This window comes from Carya illinoinensis, chromosome 11, assembly GCF_018687715.1.
Source record: "Carya illinoinensis cultivar Pawnee chromosome 11, C.illinoinensisPawnee_v1, whole genome shotgun sequence".
Classification (NCBI taxonomy): Eukaryota; Viridiplantae; Streptophyta; class Magnoliopsida; order Fagales; family Juglandaceae; genus Carya; species Carya illinoinensis.
Window position 1 is genome coordinate 11,508,309 of NC_056762.1, and position 23,315 is coordinate 11,531,623.

Sequence of the window (23,315 nt, forward strand, 5' to 3'; positions counted from 1 at the left end):
TCGACTGCCTTACCCACTGGCACTAGCCCAAAGCTGTGTCCGAACAAAAAGCTGTGGCCGTCGGTTTGAACCATGGAACACAGAACAAAAACTAGAAAAATGAAATAAAAACCGAGAAAAACAACTAAAAAAACACTGAAAACCGATGGACAAAAAGCACAAGAAAGTGGTGCTCGCTGAGCAAACCATTCTTTGGGGAGAACCGACGGCCGGTCGATGATCTCCCGGAGTCTAAGGTCTCAGAAAATCCAAGATCTGAGTCGGCAGGTGGCTCCCCAGCGGCGCGTGACCCCCATGTTCTGTTCAGGCCGAGACTCCACCCCGCATGTGCGGGCTACGCTCCCCGCCGTTTGGCGCCGCGTTCGGTGGTCTTGAAGATCGGCGGCTGGCCAACGTCCGGGTGGGACGCGTTTTGGCGGTCGATGGCTGGACACGACTCCGTCGGTAACTCCCCTTTATTTGCCTGAGAACACAAAACCTGTCGAAAAAAAACTAAAACAAGAAAGAAGAGATTAAAGAGAAAGAAGAGGGGGGAAGGGGATGAGAGAGGGGGGGGGGGGGAAGGAGCCGAAGCTCCCCACCCCCGTCGAAATCTCTGAAGGTGAGGTTGTTTCCTGAGAGAGAGTGGAGAAGGAGAGAGAACGGTGTACTGCTCATGAAAATTGGTTACTTTAATATTAAATTCATAACTTTATTATGTAATTTTTAAAATCATAATCAATAAATGTACTAGGTATTCTTGATGTAAGTCTAATGTTAGTACTCTACCCAAGACTTCACTTATGACATCACTTTAATACCATTTGCATCAATCCCCACAATCATTTGAGTACTTTACATAAAGAGCACTAGCATCCTGCTTGCCATACACACTTATTTTTCAAATTTTGGGGGAAACTCTAATTTTCGCCTTCCATCCGATTTCCTATTTTAAAATTTCACTTTACGTTATGTACAGTCATTCTTCATCTATGGGAAACCACTGTATATCCACTTTTCCACTTTTAATTATTTTTGAAATGTAAGAAGTTTTTAAAAGATGAGTAAAATTTAAGATAAAATTTTACGAAATTTGATTTTAACCAAATTATAGGAAAACTTATTGAAACCGGTCGTGGATGCTCTTAGTTCTCACTATTAGCCTTTCAACTTTTTCCCAAGTCTTCACTTCCCAACTTAAGACATTACTTAACACTATTTACATCAAATCCCAAGGTTTTTGACTTTTCTCAATTTAACACTCTTCACAATTTCTTTCTCTTCCTTCCCAAACATAAGATGATGCACTTCACTCTCAGTTTTTGCTTCAATCTTCTTCTTCTTTTTTTTCTTTATGTGCATTCATGTCCAAGCTCCAAACTTCTATTGAAAAGTTATAAACACTCAAAACCCTTACTCTGTAGGTCTTTGATTCTCTACTCTTCTGGTGTTTATATTCTTTTAAATAATCCAAAATCTTATTTTTTTTCATTCTCTTGTCGAAGTCATAGGTTCGTTCTATTTTGGAAGCAAATTTTATTAGATCACCTCATGCTTGGTAAGAGTCTAACTTGATCGATAAAACAAAATTTATTTATTTTTTTCTATTTCTTTAATAAATATTCGATTAAATGTAGCAGTTTTCATTCTCTAGTTTTGTGTTAGTGGCTTATATTCTCTTTAACTTTACTTACTTAATAAAGAATGCACATTTTTGCACCGATTTTAGGTTATAATGTTCATATGATTTATATTGGTTACAAATTTACATGTTCCTATCGTTTGCATGATTATAGTTGTGAGTAAGATGCCTTCGTAATGTTCATTCGGAGGTTGTTTGGGCATTAGGGGGCTTGCTGTCATATCTAGCAAACCTTATTCCAAGAGAATTAACTCGAGCACCAGCTACTCGAGCTCCTATAAACTCATTTATTTGTTTTATTTGAGTTCGAATTGAGTTTGACCTTAAAATATGTTAGGAGAACTGAGTTCAATCATAAGTTTTCAATTTTTCTTGAGCTCGAGTTGAGTTCAAGCTCATATACATGCCAATCGAGCTCAAGAATCCTTGTTCAAATTCGGCTTGACTAGGTTCATTTGCAGCCCTACAACTGACTAATTTTCCCAACTTCATTTGATCACCTTTTATTGTTCTAAGTCATTGCAAACCTAATTTAGTTTTTTCAAAAGTTGTTGCAACTCTGGTTTAGTGCCGAATTTTAACAAAAAATAAGTGACACCAAATTATTGCAAGAAGGTGATTGAAGAAAGAGAATCTTTAAAAGGAGTTCATGGCACCCTTCGGTCAAGGTGTTTTTTTTTTATTATTTTATTTATAATATCCTTATTAGTTGAAATATAATAAGAAGAATGGTCGGCAAGCACCTTGGATAAAGTATAGGGACATATGTTATTAGTGTTATTTGGCACTAAGGTTTAATTAGTTCTATGTCATTGAAAAAGAGTATTGATTGTGCAAGAAAGGAAAGGCTTACTAGAGGGCCAACATGGTTAACAACCCCAAAACCATCCGAAAATGTTGAAAATGGCCAAATTGGTGTTAACAATAGAGTGAAATGGGATGTGGATCATGGACAAGAGTATTGATAATATTAGACTCACTTTGAACATCATGATACTGCTAACGGAGTCGCGGATGCCATTGAGAATGCAAGTATTAATTAAGGTTTGGTACTTAAAATATAATTGTTGTTGGATAAGTATAATAGAATTTGCATGGGAGAGATTCAAGAATGATAGTGTGGCCACCCTGTTGAACAAATGGAGTTGATAGCAAATTAAAGAATTACTTGACGCTGGTCATCCTCTCATTGATAAGATGAGAGTTATTTACCATGCTTAATACCCTTCCTTTGTCACAGGAACACATTGATACTTCCTTGACATAGTAGGAATGAAATATTCCTAACTTCTCTTCTTGTGTTGTTGGTACCAGAAGAAGAAAGAATGCATAGCAGAAAGTGATAAATTGGATCATTTAGGGTTAAGTATTGTTATATATAAATTTTGGTGTGCAAGTAGCCTAAAGATATTTTATAAAAAGTAAATTCACAAAATAAAAGTTTTTTCCATATTTTCTTATCATAAAATCTATTTTTTAAAATAAATTTTATAAAAGACGTACATGATACATCTCGTGCTTAGAATTTGTATTGATTGTTACTCAATTTTTCAAATTTCAATAAGGTGCTGCTCGATAGAAAGTTAAAATAAGATGAGCTAAGATGAAAGTTAAAAGTTGAATAAAATCTTATTAAGATATTATTTTTTAATTTTAATATTATTATTATTTTAGAATTTGAAAAAGTTGAATTTTTTATTATATTTTGTGTGAAAATTAAAAAAATTATAATAATAAGATAAGATAAAATAATTTCATTATCTAAACGAGGACTAAATGATTTTACAACTAATAAGTTATTTGAATATAATTGCTATGTTGCACTTGACAAGACAATGTAATGGATGATGCTATTGGGACATATGTCCCTACCGATAATCTTGATCAATAAGTATGATTCTAATTTTTTAAAATTTTTTTAATATTTTAAAAACATTTTTAAATATTTATTTTACAAAAAATACATAAATTCAATAATATATACTTTCATAATTACACATTACTCAAATAGTACTACTATATCTACAAAATAATTACATAAAAATAATTCTATAAATTGGCATGATTATTAGTTAGATATACTTTACAATAAAAATTATTTTATAATCTCATAAATCACATTAAATTATGTCAGTTTGTAAAATTACTTTTATGTAATCCTTTTATAGTTGAAGTATTTCCCTTGCCGAGTAAGAAAAGCTTACAAATTACCCCTACATCCACAACCGACCCTAGTTTTAGAGAGAGAGGCTCCTCATTCTCTCTAAAAATCAACACAAAAGACACACTGTGCAAAGGAGGAGGAGCTTCAGCTCCTCCCTTTCTCCTCCTTCCCTCATCCCTTCTTCCTTCTCTCTAGTTTCTTTTTGTCTTTTTCTTTTTTGGTGCTTTTCAGGGCAAAGTATGAAGGAAGGTCGATTTGTTGCTTTCCGGTGTCCCGCGACCACCACGCGCCCTATCGCATGCTTCCCAAGGTGCCGATGCTTTAGATGAGCGAAGAATTTTGCCGAACGGAGCAGCGCTTGAGCCACACGTGCAGTTAAAAATTGGCATGTGAATCCCATGCACCTCCACTAGGGGTACTATTCTACCGCCATGCGGGGCTTTTCTAGGTCTAGGGTCGCAAGTTACTTCCAACCCAACTGACCGCCACACTCTTAGGATGGCGTGTGTTCCTCACGCACCATCATAGTTGGTGTGTTTGTAATTTTTTCCTCTAAAGTTAAAAATGCAGATATATATCTTTTCAAGATGTAATTTATTTTTTTCCATATATTTTAAATTTCTATACTGTCTTGTGTTTTAGAAAAATAAAATACCAAAAAAATACATTATCTTTTAGACTTTGTCCATAAAGTGTATCCTCTGCTATGTTTTAGAAGAGTATGGAGTTTGTTAACTCTATCTTAGATATAATAGTACTGTCTCTCAGATTGTGGACTCTCTAGAAGTTTGCAGCAAGGATTAGACTATGCCAGTAATAATCTTGTGTCTACCGACCACCACGTGCCCTACCACATGCTTCCCAAGGTATCGATGCTTTAGATAAGCGAAGAATTTTGCCGAACGGAGCAGCGCTTGAGCTACACGCATTGTTAAAAGTTGGCATGTGAATCCCATGCACCTCCACTAGGGGTACTATTCTGCCGCCATGTAGGGCTTTTCTTGGTCTAGAGCTGCAGGTTACTTCCGACCTAATTGACTGTCATACTCTTAGGGTGGCGCGTGTTCCTCATGCACCTTCATAATTGGTGTGTTTGTAATTTTTTCCTCTAAAGTTGAAAATGCAGATCTATATATTTTCAAGATGTAATTTATTTTTTTGCCATGTATTTTAAATTTCTATACTGTCTTGTGTTTTAGAAAAATAAAATACCAAAAAATACATTATCTTTTAGACTTTGTCCATAGAGTGTGTCATTTGCTCTATTTTAGACGAGTATAGAGTTTGTTAACTCCATCTTGGATATAATTGTGTTGTCTCTCAGATTGTGGACTCTATAGAAGTTTGCAGTAAGGATTAGACTATGCCAATAATAGTTATGTACTGGAGAGCTATTGGTATTAGAGAAATGATATTTGCAATCGTGGTTGTGCAAGCGGCGTGCAGTCGTTTTGAAAAAAATGAATCAATATGGGACCCATATGAAAAAAAAACTAACTTTTTAATCGTGAACCCCACTCTTTTTCAAAGTGATTATGCAGCGTTTACAATTCCACGACTGTATGTAACATTACTCTTAGTATTATAATTGATTTGTAATATATATTTTAGATTCATTCGTTATTAATAAATGCAGTATGCTTAAAAAAATAATAAAAAAACAAAAAGGTAAGAAAAGCTTACCCGTTGAAACGGAAAACTCAAAAGCGAGCGTCTGCCTCGCAATGGTTAGGGTTTAAGCTCCTGTCTTCAAGACAAACAACTTTGCAAGAATCCGGTAAGTTTCCAATCTCCAAAGCCTTATATTTACACTCCTAAAACTCTAATTATCTTCCATCAAAGCATCAATGATTCGCTGTAGGAAAGTCTCCCCTAGAATTCTCCACTCACTCACCAAAAACCCGAGTTCTATCTGCATATCTTCATTTGATTCTTTCTATTCAAAGAACCCTAACTTATACACAACTAAGCCGGATGGCTGTTTCAAAAGTTTCAAATTTTTTAGCTCTTCAATGGGTTTCTATTTAACTCCCCGTGAACTTCCTGTACCAAAAGACCCTAGCTTTGTCCGGAGCCCTGTTATTAACGCTAAACTTAGAAGAAATTACAGCTCCGGGAGAAACGGTGATGGTGGTTCTGGTGAGTGGACTGAGGAGATAGAGTACTTAGATGAATCGGGGAGTGTTATTTACAGTGGTAAAGGTATACGATCAGTTGAACCAGGACTTGATGACCATGTGATGGTGGGTGAGCTTAAGAAGCCATTTTTGAATGCCTCAGCCGTAGCTAAGATTGTTGAGGTTCTGAAGAGGTGGAAATGGGGACCAGAGTTAGAGACTCAATTGGACAAACTCCAATTTGTACCAAATATGACTCACATTACTCAAGCTTTGAAGCTTACAAAGGATAGCGACACATCTTTGAGTTTGTTTCAATGGGCTAAGAGGCAGTCGTGGTATTCACCCAGTGAGGATTGTTATGTGATGCTGTTTGATGAGTTAAATCAAAATAGGGATTTTGATGGGATCCAATCATTGTTTGATGAAATGGTCCGTGATTCCACTAATAATGGTATTTGCTCCTTTAGTGCATACAACCGTGTAATTCAGTATTTGGCTAAAGCTGAGAAATTGGAGGTGTCATTTTATTGTTTTAAGAAGATTCAGGATTCAGGTTGTAAAATTGACACATTGACATATAACTCTCTTATTACACTCTTTTTGAATAAGGGTTTACCTTACAAGGCATTTGAGATATATGGAAGCATGGAAGCAGTGGGATGTTCATTAGATATGTCAACCTATGGGTTGATGATACCTAACTTGGCAAAATCGGGCCGTCTTGATGCTGCTTTCAAGCTATTCCAAGAGATGAAAGAGAGGAACTTTCGACCGGACTTTAACATATTCTCATCACTTGTTGATTCAATGGGGAAAGCAGGGAGATTGGACACATCAATGAAGGTGTACATGGAAATGCAGGGTTATGGGCTCAGGCCATCTGCTACTATGTATGTTTCTTTGATCGAGTCGTATGCAAAGGCTGGGAAGTTAGATACTGCTCTTAGGCTTTGGGATGAGATGAAGAAAGCAGGCTTCAGGCCAAACTTTGGGTTGTACACATTGATTGTTGAGTCGCATGCCAAATCAGGGAAGCTTGATATTGCAATGTCGGCATTTACAGATATGGAAAAGGCTGGATTTTTACCTACCCCATCTACATATTCTTGCCTCTTGGAAATGCATGCTGCCACTGGACAAGTAGATTCCGCCATGAAGCTGTATAACTCAATGATGAATGCTGGTCTGAGACCAGGTCTAAGTACTTACACTGCCCTTTTGACTCTCCTGGCTAACAAGAAGCTAGTTGATGTGGCTGCCAAAATTTTACTTGAAATGAAGGCCATGGGATTTTCTGTTGATGTGAGTGCTAGTGATGTTTTGATGGTGTATATCAAGGATGGTTCTGTTGATCTTGCTTTGAGGTGGCTACGCTTCATGGGTTCATCGGGTATCAGAACAAATAATTTTATCATTAGACAGTTGTTTGAGTCATGTATGAAGAATGGGTTGTACGAGTCAGCCAAGCCTCTCCTTGAAACATATGTGAACTCTGCTGCAAAGGTGGATCTTATACTATACACATCCATTTTAGCTCATCTTGTGAGATGCCAGGAAGATGAAAATGAGAAGCATTTGATGTCTATCCTTAGTGCTACAAAACATAAGGCACACGGTTTCATGTGTGGGCTCTTCACAGGTCCTGAACAGAGGAAACAACCAGTTTTATCTTTTGTGAGGGAATTCTTTCAGGGCATTGATTATGAATTGGAAGAGGGGGCTGCGAGGTTCTTTGTCAACGTTCTTCTTAACTACCTTGTTCTTATGGGTCAAATAAACCGAGCCCGATGTATTTGGAAAGTTGCCTATGAGAATAAGCTTTTCCCCAAGGCCATTGTCTTTGATCAGCATATTGCTTGGTCTCTTGATGTTAGAAACTTGTCAGTGGGAGCTGCTCTTATTGCAGTTGTGCACACTCTCCACAGATTCAGAAAGCGAATGCTCTATTATGGTGTTGTGCCAAGGCGCATTAAATTGGTTACAGGACCTACCTTGAAGATTGTGGTTGCACAGATATTGAGCTCAGTAGAATCTCCTTTTGAGGTTAGTAAGGTGGTTCTAAGGGCCCCTGGTGATTCGGTCATGGAGTGGTTTAAGAAGCCAATTGTTCAACAGTTTCTCCTAAATGAGATTCCTTCTAGGTCTGATATTCTCATGCATAGGCTGAACACACTTTTTCCCAGTTCTGCACCTGAAATCAGATCTTTGTCCCCTCCCAAACCTCTCATTGCAGGGAGGGCAATGTAACTATATCCATGATCACTTACAGTCTGTGTTTGTGAATTGGAACTTATTTTTGGTGGTGTTCTTGCTGTAATTCTCAAATTTCACATTAACGAGCATCTTTTGTACATGCCAACAGAAGAAGGTGAGCATTGGCAAATAAGAATATGAACTAAGAAAGAAATAATTAAAAACAAAAAATTCAAAGAAGTGGCTATGTCATGATTCACAATGGTTTACGCATTGAGCTTCATCTTATTATATGGCAGTTTTGCCAAATTCTCTTTGAAAAATCAAAATTCCATTATTGAAAAATCCCATTGCAAGCAGAAGCTTAGGCCTGCAACAGCCTCTGGCGTGGACTTCGCAATAAAAAGAACAAGAATAAAAAGGAAAACACTATATATCTCATGTACTAGAGAGGAGGCTTGAAGTTCCATTTAGATTTTCAGGGCTTAAAATAAGGCAGAGGACTACTTTTATCTGTCCAATGTGCATCAAGTAAATCAAAATAATCAAAAGAAAATATTACTTTTTAGCCCAGTTTCTCCTAAAATCAGAGTACATGCATTTGGTCTAGAAAAGTACGTAACATGCTATTGTCAAGTGGAGAATCGAATAATGTCCAACCCTCAACCCCTCTTCATTACTCTCATAGAACAGCCTAGGCTAGGCATTATTGAAAGTCCTTTAGATTATGAATTATGTGATATTCTGCAGCACTCTTTTCTGGAAGGAAAGGTTCTTGTTATTTAACTTTATAATAAAAGGAAAAGTGCATTGCTTGGACATTATGCCAGGTTCTCAAATTTCTTGACCTCCAAATGTTGATTCCTCACACCTCCACTTGATTCTTTTAAGTCGTAAAACTGTCATGCCTTTGATGAATTGGAAGAGGGAGTTTGGATGGGATAAAATAACGGGTTTCCATCGTCCATATTGGAAGTTGCTCTCCTAGTGCAACAGGAACAATTCTACTCACCATCTGCCAGCGAACCAACACCTTGAACGGTCAAAATCAGAGGAAAAGGAGGGAGAGTTGACATCATAAGTGGAATTCAAAGACCAATAAATTTTGACAAACAAAATAACAAATTAAAAGATCATTTCTTCTGGATTATTTACAAATCGTTGTTGCAGTGGTGATTTTGGTAAGAAGGTGGTATTAAATCAAATGTTTCTGTCATTTTCAATCATTGAGAATGTTAGCTGCATTTTTATGCATCAAATACTGGAAAGCCAATACAAGAAAATACGCCTTTTATAGCGCTAAAAATAGTCGCAAAAAATCCCAAAAATCATTGGAAAAAAATATTCTCAGTGATTTTTACTACGTCGGATGTTAGTCGCAATTGTATACTCATTTATAAATAAATCCAGCGATAGTACAAAATTGCTCAAAATATTGATTTTGCCCGCCGTAAATATAAAAAAAAATCGCCACCATTACGCTTCCAATATTAGTTATAAATCGCTGAGAAAAGTATTTGCAGCGTCATAAAATTGTTGCAAATAACAATAAATTCGCTGCAAATAAACTAGTACTATATGCAGCGCATTTAGACAATGTTGCATATAGTACTAGAGTATTTTCAGCGTTTAGAAATACGTTGCAAATAAAACTATTCCCAGGGGTGAAAACGCTAGAAATACTATTGGTTGAAATGTTATGCTAGCATTCTCAGAGGTGAGTAATGCGCTGGAAATAATTTTCCAGATGCAAAATATTTTTTCTAGCAATTATACTGGCACCGAAAATACTCTTCTTGTTAGCTGCCCAGTATGCAAATGTTGTCATTCTTTTGGGTACCTAATTCAAATCCTACTCCACTCACACAACATATGTATGCTAAATCAAAAATTCGAGGTTCCCAATACTTGGCATTTAACAACCATACCATTTTTTAATAATATAAATTCAATCATCCAATACAACATTGTGCTGATTCTTTTAGTAATCAATATATTGTCATGGTACATTAATAGAAGGGAATTTTAAGTACTATAAATCGAAGCAGCTAATATATCTTACAAGCATACATATGGAAATTTTCTCTGAAGATATCTTTCAATAAACGCACAATGGTCAGTAGGTTTAGATGCTATGGAAGTGGAGATCATTTTTCTTCAAACACCTTGGTGGCTGGAACATCTACAACTTCACTGCACCCATGCGACTATACAAACCATATGTACCCCTTTGATGTGCAAACGAAGATCCAGCTGTTAGGAACATAAATAATTTTTTCTATACATCAAACATTGTAATATAGACAAAGCACATTTGTACATATTATCATTTTGGTTCACGGCCTCTGCATATTATATATATTGTGGGTTACACCTTTATCTACTTATCTGCATATAGTATATATATATATATATATATAAACTAATATCAAACTATTGATACTTGCAGTAAGATCTAATTGAAAACTTCCAGACTATATACACACATTTCAAACTATTAATAAAAGCATAAACAAGTGATCAACCTTATGTAACTGACAATAGTATTTATTATTTCCCAATATTATTTCATAGAGTAATTGTATAACCATAAAATTTGAAGAGAAGACCTCATGTAACTGAAAATATTACAATAGTACTTATCATAAACAAGTGATATCATGTATATCTAGCCTTATATGTTTGCAAGTATTATTGTAAATAGATAAATATACATGTATAAATATATTTTTGTATATGGTTGCATGAAACATGCATTAGGACTGCTTAGGTCACTTGTCTTTTTGTTCACTTGTCAAACCAAAACCCGATGATGAGATCATGAAGAAGAAGGATATATCGTTAAAGGAGAAATATAGTTGCAGATATAGTTGTGCATTAATTTGTGTATTAATGTGATGTGATTGGTCAAAAAGTAAATTTTATTGAAAATAATATTAATTTAAATATAAATAAATCAGTATTAATATACAGATTAGTACGTAACTATACTTGTATGTAGCAAAACTCTATAATTAATTATCAGTAATTAATGTGCATAAATATTAACGTTAATTTATAAAATGCAAGGGTAATCTTGTAATTGTCTTAATTATGTCAGACTTCAATGTCTAGGAGTCGAAAATTTGGAATGAGGACATTATGGGCTCATCTTTGAAAGGTGCGGCTAATGGGCAGTGTCCGTACAACCAAATTCGAAGACTTTAGTTCAAAGATGTCGACACTGTGATTTCATCGAATTTTTAGATCAACCTACTCATGTATTATTTTTTAAATGAATACTTTAACATATCATCTAATTTTCCAGTTACTTTACAATCCCATATAAAAACCAATATCAAACTCTTCATGATTGATACTTGCCGTAAGATCTAATTAAAAATTTTTAGACTATATATACACACATTTCAAACTATTAATAAAAGCATAAACAAGTGATCAACCTCATGTAACTGACAATAGTACTTATCATTTCCCAATATTATTTCATAAAGAAATTGTATAACCAAACAATTTGAAGAGAAGACCTTCTAGACATTTTTGGAGGTGCTTAGATGAAAGGTTTAGAGATTAAGGCCTTTACTGCATGTTTGTTTTGGGCATGAATGGCATTCTAGGTGGGTGATGCATATAATGAATATCTTTTAGATGCTGTCCTGTGTGCATGTTTTCAAACCCATAAAAAAAATTACTGCATATCATAAAGACTTAATATGCAATGCTTGTAAAATTAAGATTATGGAGTTGTGGTAGCTGGATTTAAGGAACTTTAAACAGTTTTTTGGTAATGATTAATCAAGAAAATCAAATTATCATATTGTTGTGTTGCAAGTATTCATTCCACTACCTGGTTAATTGACTTCAAAGGAGTCATGCTTTTAGAAGGGAATACTACAGTAGAAGCACCAATGCATTATGACTTTGAATCCCTTATTGTTCTTTTCATCCAGCCAATAAAACTTGTAAGTTGTGCGTGTGTGTTTCCCTTGTGATTTTTACAGCTTTGATCATTTGATATCTTGAAACGTCTTGGAATTACAAACTGATCCTAGTATTTATGCAGCAACTCAATGAAAGAAAAAATATCACCTCTCCAATGGTGGGCAACAAATGATAAATTGTATAGCTATATGGCCCTTCTGAAAACTTTAGCAAGTGATGCTTTCATTATATTCACTAACAGATATACTAGAATTGGGTTTTACAAGTGCCATATAGCTTTAATACATATCCTGAAGTCAACAACTAAGCTAGGGGTTATGAGAATAGGAATCCTAGGGCCATCTTGCCATGGTTATTGGAATTCCAAAATGTATCTACATGTGGGCATGACACATCTCATCCACACTTTTAGACAAACTTAGTGGACACGACCAATCATCACTACAAAAACTATGGACAATTATGAGAAGTGATTAGAATTTCAGAATTATTTTGAGATTTTGTCTTGGGAAATGAAGCGAAAAAGTGAATAAATTTTATGTTGAACAATATTTGTGTATTGGAATTTATTTAAGTGGAGTTTCTTTAATTATCGCTAAAGAAATTTGACCATAGGGAATAACCATGTATCATATTCCATGCCAGCTTCTCCATTATGTAATACCTCTCTCATATTTGTAGACTCATTGAACCCTCGCCCATACACTTAAAAGCATCACTTTTTTATTTTTAACATGCTCTGCCTAACTTATCACCCAAGTCGGACCAGTTTTAGAAAACAAAAGCTACCCATGTGTGATTTTTAATAGACCAACCGAAGTATACAGTTAATGCAATGTTTTTGGGTTTCCTTTCCTTTCCATTATATGTAGCAACAAGTGTTTTTACTTAATAACTCAAATGATGTGGCATGAAACTTGTCAAAATCTTTTATTTATTTATTTATTTTTTTAACATAGGTATTCTCCATCCAAAGGAAAAGGGCTCCAACATTCCCAAGCTTCCCAGCCATATCAATTTACAATCTTATTTGATGGTATAATTTATGCCTCCACATAGTTCTCCCATAAATTAGTAGTGTTATGAAGTAAATATTCTTAAACAAGAGTACGGGAGATACGTGGCTTAAGACAAACTAATAAATTAAAAATATCATTTCAAATTCGGTATTTACCAGCGTAATCACTCTGTATTTTTAGCAGCACCCCAAACCCACTAACCCGCTTCTTTAACATCTAAACCGTTGCTCCAGAGTCCTATAAGCAAAAGTTAAAAGAACATTATCTCCATTGAAACCAAAGTTTTTACAAAAAATCTGAAACCCCCATTAATTTTAACCACAAATTTATTCAGAAGATAGCTAAATATTGTGAGTAGAAGCTCGGTATAAGATGTTGGCAGAATATCAGTAATCACAATACTAGCCCAAAATATACCTTTTTGGTGAAATATGAGTTGTTTCATAAGTTGTATATCATATATAGAAAATAATCACCCATATCCTTTCCACACAATAATAATCACCCTAAATGCTAAGGTCTTCCTATTAAAATTAAATTTTCTAAAGTTCATGTCTTGGATGCTTGGAATACATCAAGAAAATATGGGGAATGAAGACATCACCTGTTCGTTTAGCCTACCGTGAATTTCTGCAAATGACACATACACTAGTTTGGAGCTCATCACACAGTCCCAACTCTCAATCTATATATCCAAGCATCCTTGGAAAGTAAATAACCGTTGCGTAAGGTGACGCGTCCCATTCATACCATGTACATACATGGTATGAATTATCCTGTATAACAAGTTGTCAGGTTTGTAAGTTTACCATTAGTTTTTGAGAATACAACAAGTAGTAAGGTCCTTCTGCAAATGACACATACACTAGTTTGGAGCTCATCACACAGTCCCAACTCTCAATCTATATATCTAAGCATCCTTGGAAAGTAAATAACCGTTGTGTAAGGTGACCCGTCCCATTCATACCATGTACATACATGGTATGAATTATCCTGTACAACAAGTTGTCAGGTTTGTAAGTTTACCATTAGTTTTTGAGAATACAACAAGTAGTAAGGTCCGTAAGCATACCACTACAATATGTTATTAGTATAAAGATAGTGGTGGCTTAGATATTTACCTGTTTGATATTACCACATAGATTAATATCGTCTCATGTAGGTTGCCCAAACTATCATATATATTTAAGGATATCTCAAAGGGCCCAAAAAATAAGCTTTACCCAAGCCAGCGTGCTCCCACAAAACATATACATATAGCCTTCCATCGGATATATATATTGTCAATTCACCATTGGAACAACAAAAAATGCATCCAAAAAGTCACAAAAAACCTTCCCATATCTTCTCACAAAAACCCGCTCACTAAGACTCTCGAAGAGACTCACTGAGGGACGGGTTAGCAGCGAAGAAAGCCCTCAATAGGCGGTCGGTTTCCTCTTGTCTCTCCAACAGCTTCTGCATGTTTGCCTTCATTGCCTCCATCTCACTCTTAGAATATTTAGCCTCTTTCTTATGTTTTTCAATCAAAGCTATGTACTCTTTCTCTCGGGCCAATGAGCTTTGTCTCATAAACTCTGGGATTATCATCTCTCCCAATCCTCTTGCATAACCTGATCTATGACCAAATACCTCTTTGAAGACACTCGCTGCTACTTCCTCAGTTCGTTGCTCTAGTTGTAGAGTATCCAGCTTTCCAACCATATCCTTTTGAAATATGACATTATGAATTGATTAACTACAATGATATGTTGGTAATGCATTTTTTTTATTCAATTAGATAAATAGAACTAGCATTGTAGTTAGCAAATATTTGTTATTCTGGAATATACTCACATATTTTTCTTCAGTGGTAGGTGTTATAAATTTTGAATTCTTCTTGGACCAGTGAGTTTCCTTGAAGAAGTCTACCAAATTCACCAATTCAGCCCTCTATATGTGTGTGGAATGTGTATATATAACACATAGTTAAGAAATCTGGCACAACATATTTCCACTCTGGAATTGGTAGCTTAATCCCCGTATTTATTAGAGTAACCAATAAATGATATACAATATATGGACAAGATGCTTGCCATTATATGAAAATGAAAGTGGGAAATGCTATATTGGGCAAAATAATGCCTAAACCTTATACATTTTCTTCAAGAATCCACAGAAAGGATTTGCGACTTGCTTTGTGGTTAATAACTAGCCTCTTCCTATTCTCTTGATTTTTAGTAGATATTTTTTGCCATGAAAAACCCATCAAATGTAAGCAAAACAATATAAGTTACCATTCATCCAATCAGGCCGTGACTTATTAACCGACGGAATGTAGGTTTGTATTGACCATCGTTATGCATACCTTGAAGGCCTTGCTATCCCATCTTGTACATAGCTTAACCCAAACAAGGGGGTTGACCAGAACAGTCCCACTAGCTAATGCTTCATCGTGGCTGCTATGGGATAAATATATCCTATGCAATTCATGGTGGAATGCATTAAATTGCTTCCGAAGCTGTTTCATTACTGTCAATTGATGGTTCTCCAATTTTCAATCAAGTTCAAAATCACCCTACATATATAATCAAATGCATGTGATGTAATCAATTATACTACAACCACTTTCAACCACCAACATGAAAGTGGAAAAGTCTTACTCAAACACGATCGATTAACTCATCCTTATGTGCTTGGGGTACATCACTCCATCTTGATAACTCATGTCATAGTGATGTTTGATTATCCATGTTACTCGTGTTGTAAACATGTTGGCGTTTAAATAGCTTGGTGCTGTTTCTCCATTATTTATCTTCAACAACACCTTTCCATGCTTCTGCAATTTTTCAAATTCAGTGCACTTGGTTGGCCCATGTCCACGTCTACTCTGTGCCTGGTTTAGTACAGGCTCAGTGGGGGCGTCCTCACCTGTATGACATAATTAACAATAATGTTTGGTTAGGGGCCTAATGGAATTTAAAACTTTATTGTAACACCATCATATTTACTCATTTTGTATTAAAAAATCCCGCAAATGTGAACTATACCGATTTGAACTCCAGTAGGCTCTGGCTCTATGTTGGGTGAGGTCACTCTGTTAGGCTCCGTGGGGGCATCCATACCTGTATGACATAATAACAATAATGTCTGGTTAGGGTCTGATGGAATTAACAAATATATTGTAACACCATGATATGTATATTTTGAATATGAAAAAAATCCTACAAATGTGAACTATACCGATTTGAACTCCAGCAGGCTTTGGTGGAATGTCGGGTGAGGTCACTCTGTTAGGCTCCATAGGGGCATCCACACCTATATGACATAATAATAATAATGTCTAGTTAGGGTCTGAAGGAATTTACAAATATATCGTAAAACCATGATATGTATATTTTTAATATATAAAAAATCCGCTCATGTGAACTATATCGATTTGAACTCTATCAAGCTTCGGCCTTATACTAGGTGAGGTGACTCTGTTAAGCTCAACCTCTAGTTTTGTGGTTGCACATGCTGGCTCCCATGGATGGCTTGGGGGTTGGGTAGAGTCATCTGAGCTAGCCTCGTCCATGTCTCCTGGACTATGGTATGAACTAATCCGAGCACCGTGTGGCCGGCGGGTTGGCATGAATAAGGCACAAGTCTTCTACCACAGAATCCTTGGCCTTTGGGTCGAGCTCAGCCACTGGCTCCCACTGGGTCACCTACATTTAAATGACATTTCATTTGTGTTAGGATCATATCTACCTGGGTCGTTCATGCTCCTTGTGAACTCCTAATGTTGAAATGGGATTGTAATGGATTTTTTAAGAACACTCTACCCAGTTGTTCTTCCTTCTACGCCCGACCTGAGATGGATTAATAAAGTCTGTCATCTCTAACCTCAAGAGACATGGAATACAAATATAATCTCACATTCTAATAAGATAATGCATTAAATTAATAAGACTTGTCAAGTACAAAAAATGCAGTACCCTTGAATATAAAATTTATTCTAGTTGGTTTGGTTTAAATAAATCAAGTCAAATGCAAGTTCATGCTTGTAACAAATTGGTGGGCGATTATTCCAACCTTAGCATTTAAAATACAGATATTCATATAGATTTTGTATGAGAATTCACTCTTATATCAATATGTTGGCAGTTGCCTATTTTGAGTCAGACTCTTCCTCGGTGGATGGGTCCTCATCATCTGAATATTCCCAATCACCATAAGCATCTCCGGAACCAGATGGAACCATGCCATCATCAATAAAATCTAGTGAATTTCTGCGTGCACCACCCAACTCCATGTGGTCTCATGCATCAATATGGGTAGGTTCTATATCAGTCCTACTAAGTGGAGTTGACACTGGACATGCATCACAATGCAAAAAGTGGATAATCATATGATGACTCATTTTCTTGATAGGCATCATCATCACTTGATTCACCATCATTACCATCTAAAACCCTATGCACTGGTGGAATGTTATACACATTCCTATTATTGTACTTCTGCACAACATACCAGTTCCCTTTCGCCCTTATATCTCTAATGTAAAAACATTAGAAAGCCTGGCATGCTAACACATATGGTTCGTCCTTATACCAAGTCCTATTCATATTGACACTAGTTAAATGATCGTCTACTCATACCCCCTATTTTGTTTTATCACCAATATCAAACCAATCACAACTGAACAAGTACACTTTACGATCTCCCATGTAGTGTAACTCCACAACATCATTGATAACACCATAAAAATCTACATTATTAGTATCTTGGTCACCAGTTACCAACACCCTAGAATTTTGTGAACGCCAGTGAAGTTCACGAGGTTTCGTATAGAACCGTTTACTATTTATAATGCAAGTAGCATATAATGCAACCCAACGGTCAGAACCGCAAGCGAACGCATACAAATTTGGGAACACATCAAGTGGGTTGTTGTTACGTTGGTCCAGAACCTACATGAATATCAAGGTAAATGAACATATAGTTCAGTGACATTGTCATATCAAGGTCGGGTTTATTTTTTTATTTTTGATAAGTATCAAGGTCGGGTTTATTCTAAGTAGATAACTAGCAAGCTAACTTACACATTGCTTGAACCAAATTGGAAACTCAGTTTGTTGTGTGCGATCGATAGAAATTGGGTTTGACACCTTGCATTTGTCGTAGTGTTCCCTGTATTTGTAGAACACAATGGGGGAAACAAAATTAGTCAGTGACGTAAATTAAATTGGATGGTAGTCGGTTGTTTTGAGAAAGCACAAAGGAAGTAATGATTGCTTACTCTAAATAGGGTCCAATCTCAATACAGTTGTTAAGCACGTACCAAATGGCTACTGTATGGAGTTTATCTTCTAATTTCACACTATTAGCTATACCCAAGGGACGGAGTTTCTGGTTGAAAATTTTGAACCCATATATAGTCTCCTCTTCTACACCATCAATGTTGCGGTCTAATCGATTAAACTTCGTCTCAACATCTTGGAGATACATCGAACAAAATGTCAAACACTCGATATGAACCCAGGCTTCTGCTATTGAATCTTCTGGACGCTTTTTATTCTTAATATACCATTTGAATTTGCCGATATACCTCTCAAATAGGTACATCCACCGATATTGAATTGGATCTCTGAGAACGGCCTCACGGGTTAAATGGACAGCTAGGTGGACTATAACATCGAAAAAAGGTGGAGGGAATATCATCTCCAGTTTTCATAGAATGGTGACGATATCAAGTTAAAGCTTTGATAGGTGATTCACATCCAGTGTTCGGGCGCACAACTCTTTAAAGAAACTACTAAGTTCAGTCAAATCCAATGCAATATCCCTCCTTAAGAACCCCTCTCATAGCAATAGGAAGTAGTGTTTGCATGAAAACATGATGGTCATGGCTTTTGAGCCCAGAGATTTTGAGCCCATGGCTTTTAACTGGACACAGTGCGTGATATTGGCAGTGAACCCATCTGCAAATTTAACCTCAGCAAGCCACTCACATAATTTATTTCTTTCATCTCCATGTAATGTGTATGATGCATGTGGCATTGTAACACATTCACCTTTACGTTTCAAATGTAATTCCTGAAGCCCAAGATCTCTAGGTCACACTGTGAATTAGTGTTATCTTTTGTCTTGCAGGGAATGTTCATTAAAGTGCCCAATATGTTGGCAGAAATATTCTTCTCAATATGCATAACATCTAGATTATGTCTAAGCCGTATTGTTGACCAATAAGGTTTGAAGAAGATGTTTTTCTTTGTCCAGTTAAACTCTTCTGTAGTGCGTTTTCTCTTTCTACAAGATTTTCCAAATTGAATATCTCCAAGCATTTGTAACTGAGTTAAAAGATACGCTCCTTCAACCAATGTTGATGGCATGTGAAGATCTTCTTTATCGTTGAACAACCCTTTTCTCGTTCGCCAAATGTGATCTCTCAGTAAGAGATGTCGATGTCCCATATAACAATGTTTTCTACCATATTTCAACCAGCTGGAATCTGTACTTGCATTGCAAGATGGACATGCCAATTTCCTTTTTGTTGACCACCCAGACAGATTTTCATAGGCGGAAAAGTCATTGATTGCCCACAATAAGGTAGCATGTAACATGAACATTTCCTTAGCGAATGCATCATATATAGGTATCCCATGTTCCCAAAGTTCAAGTAACTCATCAATTAACGGTTGCAAATAAACATCAATGTCATTCCCTGGTGATTTTGGGCAAGGGATAATGAGAGATATCATGAAGAACAAGTCTTTCATGCATAACCACGGTGATAAGTTATACGGGACAAGAATCATTGGCCAAATGCTATAAGGTTTAGCCAGATTGCTGAAGGGATTGAACCCGTCGCTTGCCAAACCGAGCCTCACATTGCGATTATCCCTAGCAAACCAACTGTGAGCTTGATCAAATGTCTTCCAAGACTCAGAGTCAGCAAGATGTCTCATACTAGTCTCATCGGTGACCCGCTGCTCCTTAATCCATCTCATATCACCTGCTATCTTGCTTGACACAAAGAGACACTGCAATCTTGGCTTCAAAGGAAAATGTCAAAGCACTTTTTGAGGGATCACTTGTGACCTGTGTGTATTTTGCATCCATCGCGAAGCCTTACAGATAGGGCACTCATTAAGATTAGCATTTTCCTTCCAGAATAAGATGCAGTCATTGGGGCATTCATGAATTTGGTGGTACGTGAAACCCAAACCTCACTCCAATGTCCTTGCCTCCTCATATGATTGTGGCAATTCAGCATTAGGAAAGGCTGACCGTAAAAGGCTTAGGAGCACATCAAAAGACTTGATTGACCACCCACCAAGTGTTTTAATGTATAACAACTTCACAATGAAAGAGAGCTTTGAGAAATTTGTGCAGCTCTCGAAAAGAGGACGTCGGGCATCCTCTAATAGTTGGTCAAAAGTTGAGTTTGGAGAGGACTATGGTATTGTTGAGTGAGTTGGTGATGTAGTGTTGTATTCAGCAGCATCTTCGAATGTGGTTGCTAGTATATCATCTAACATACGGTCCATGTCATCATTATACACGTCTCCACTTTCAACCCTAGGATCGCCATCATCGTCAATGATGGGGAGTGTTTCCTCCTCCCCATGAAATATCCAGCGAGTGTAATTTGGATCTATCCCTTTTATGAACAAGTGAGACTCTACCTCAAATATAGGAAAGAAGAGATTATTATAGCATATATGGTAGGGACACTGAATGCAATCACTTCCCATGGAATGGTTTCGTGCCATTGTAAGGAAATTGTTAACTCCTTCAGTGTAAGCAAGTGATGAAAGTTTATCACCCAAACTCATCCATCTTTTGTCCATCTAATAAAAAGAATAATGCATGAGTGGTTTTGATATTGAAGTTATAATTATCATAAGGTAGGGCGAAGAAGTAACTAGCATGTGGAGCACGATACAAGGAGAGGGAAAATAGCACTCACCGGTGTTGCAATATAGTTAAATGTGGATTGATGCTGGTGGATTGATGTGGATTGATGTCTATTATAAGTCTCACCATTATATAGTATATATGTATACTTGTCAAAATTGTGTTATAATTCATTACTAGTAAATAGTTCAGCCACACAATCACACACACACACACACACACACACACACACACACACACACACACACACACACACACACACACACACACACATAAGTATGTTTGGTTTTTCTTTTTCTGTTATGTTTAAATTAAGACATAGTGTCAGGAGGAGGTGATAATAAACATTTCACCATAAATTGGTTAAGAGAAATCTCCCAAGTGTAATATCAATTTTAAAAGATGGAAAGGTAAATTAAGTCTAAAAAGAGGTAGATACAATATAAAGTCAACAACAAAAACCTACAACAATATATAAACTTATTCATATCTAAGTATCGACTAGAATGTGAATTGTTGGCCATGGTTGCAGTTGGACACATTTTGGAACATACTCAGCATTGGATTTTAGCTGCGTTAGAAATTACCAAGAATTGCAAACTTACATGAAAATCTATTACTCACAATATATTTTAAAAATTAAATGTTTTTTAGCATATCCAATTTGGAATGAAGAAACCCTCTCCAATAAGGGGAGTATTTCTTTTCCACGTTAAACACCCATGAAAGAATTATGCCTAAACCCATGCTTCAAAACCTTACACCGAAACTCCCACTCTCAAAATTCTTCCTATTTACATATGCATGGCCATATTTACTGGCTAAGATGGGTATATTCCTTTCAGATTGTAATAAAACCACAATTAGAATAAACAGATAATCAATTTTTTAAAAACTATGACACAAGCTCAGTCACTTGTGGTCCCCTTGTGTATTACAACTATATATATACATACAAATACCATGCAGAGATATATGTAGGCAATAACCTCTTATTACAAGCTACCCATTTTTGTTAAACTGAATCACGTCAGTAAATTTTTGACTTGAAAGAAAGCAACAAAATATAACAATGTATACTCAACAACATCATTCCAAATTAAAGGTCGAGTCAGGTCATGAATATGAAGATGAATATCAATAAATAGGCATATAAATAAATAGTGCTAATTGAGAAGAAGCACAATCATAATGTCGAAGTGAATTGAGTCTGTCTCAATTCACTTATTAAATGATCTAGCATAAGTTAAAAAAACTAACCTTCCCATATTAAAAGGCAAGAATCTCATAGAATGGCCTAACTTGTATAAACTCATTAATCTACAAATATTGGGTGATCAAATGGAGGCATCACAGGCTTGTCTAATTGTTCCAGAAAATATTGTGTCAGAAAACGTGGATTTGCCTTCATCTTCTTTAAGAACAGAGAAAGGGGAAACTGAGGGTTTGACTGAGAAGGGTCCAGTTAGCAGCCTAGAAGAATCATTTTGTCCTGAACCTGAGATGTGTGGTAGAGATGGCGCATCTCAGGTTTGTGGGATTTTGTGAGATATTTATATAAATCAAAACCAAAAATCATTGAAAAATTATTCCCTACTTCAAACCTTGATCTTGAAAGCCAGAAGGGCTGTCCAAATTACTAGATTAAAGTTATTCTATCGAATCCAACTCAGACCACAAAAAGCATTAACTTTTATCAAAGTGGAGGTATTTTCTATGTGGGACCTAAGCTTTTCTTTAGGTATTTTCTCAGGTTGGGGACAATGAAAGAGAAGGAGATAGCAATGTGTATATTTGGAAGTGACTGTCACACGTTGGTGGATAAAGAAATATGCAAATGGTAAGTACCCAGTATTTTCTTTTCCTTTGCTAAGATATACACATGAGCATAATTTTTTCTTTGGGTAGAGCATCAGTTATAAGGTAACTACTTCAAATAAAAATTAATAGGATCATGATGTGGGATTAGTTATTAACTCATTTGTAAATGAGAAATAATTTTTGCAACATGTTCTTACAGCTTTGCGAATTGTGAGCTTCGTTCAATGGTCATTGTATGTGTACAAGGGGTAAGGGATTGAGTGTTATGCTGATCTAGCTACTTGTTTATAGGAAAGTAAGACCAAAGATAACACTTCCAATCTTCACCAAGCTAATAGTGCTCAGCATACTGGAATTAATTTACTACTATACTTATAAACAAGTACTACCTCTAATAAACAAGTACTACTATTTTTATATGTGATTGGTTAAACTAAGCTGTCTTAAAATACATTTATTTTGATTTCCCGATCACTGTGCTTGTGTGAGAACTTAGGAACCAGAAAAATGAAGGTGAGGGAGGTTTCCCTCCATGCTAGTCTATAAGCATA

At 36.1% G+C, this 23,315-nt stretch overlaps 1 protein-coding gene across 1 annotated transcript; it reads left to right on the forward strand.

The window, feature by feature from the left end:
- The first annotated feature begins 5,440 nt into the window (after nucleotides 1-5,440).
- On the forward strand, nucleotides 5,441-8,264 carry LOC122281972 (pentatricopeptide repeat-containing protein At1g79490, mitochondrial). The gene has a single exon (XM_043093863.1). The coding sequence runs from the start codon at nucleotides 5,633-5,635 to the stop codon at nucleotides 8,150-8,152; it is 2,520 nt and encodes an 839-aa protein (XP_042949797.1). The 5' UTR covers nucleotides 5,441-5,632; the 3' UTR covers nucleotides 8,153-8,264.
- Nucleotides 8,265-23,315: the final 15,051 nt, after the last annotated feature.

What these genes read in the sequence shown, in the direction of transcription:
- LOC122281972 (XM_043093863.1), top strand. Translation starts at nt 5,633, where the DNA reads ATGATTCGCTGTAGGAAAGTCTCCCCTAGAATTCTCCACTCACTCACC.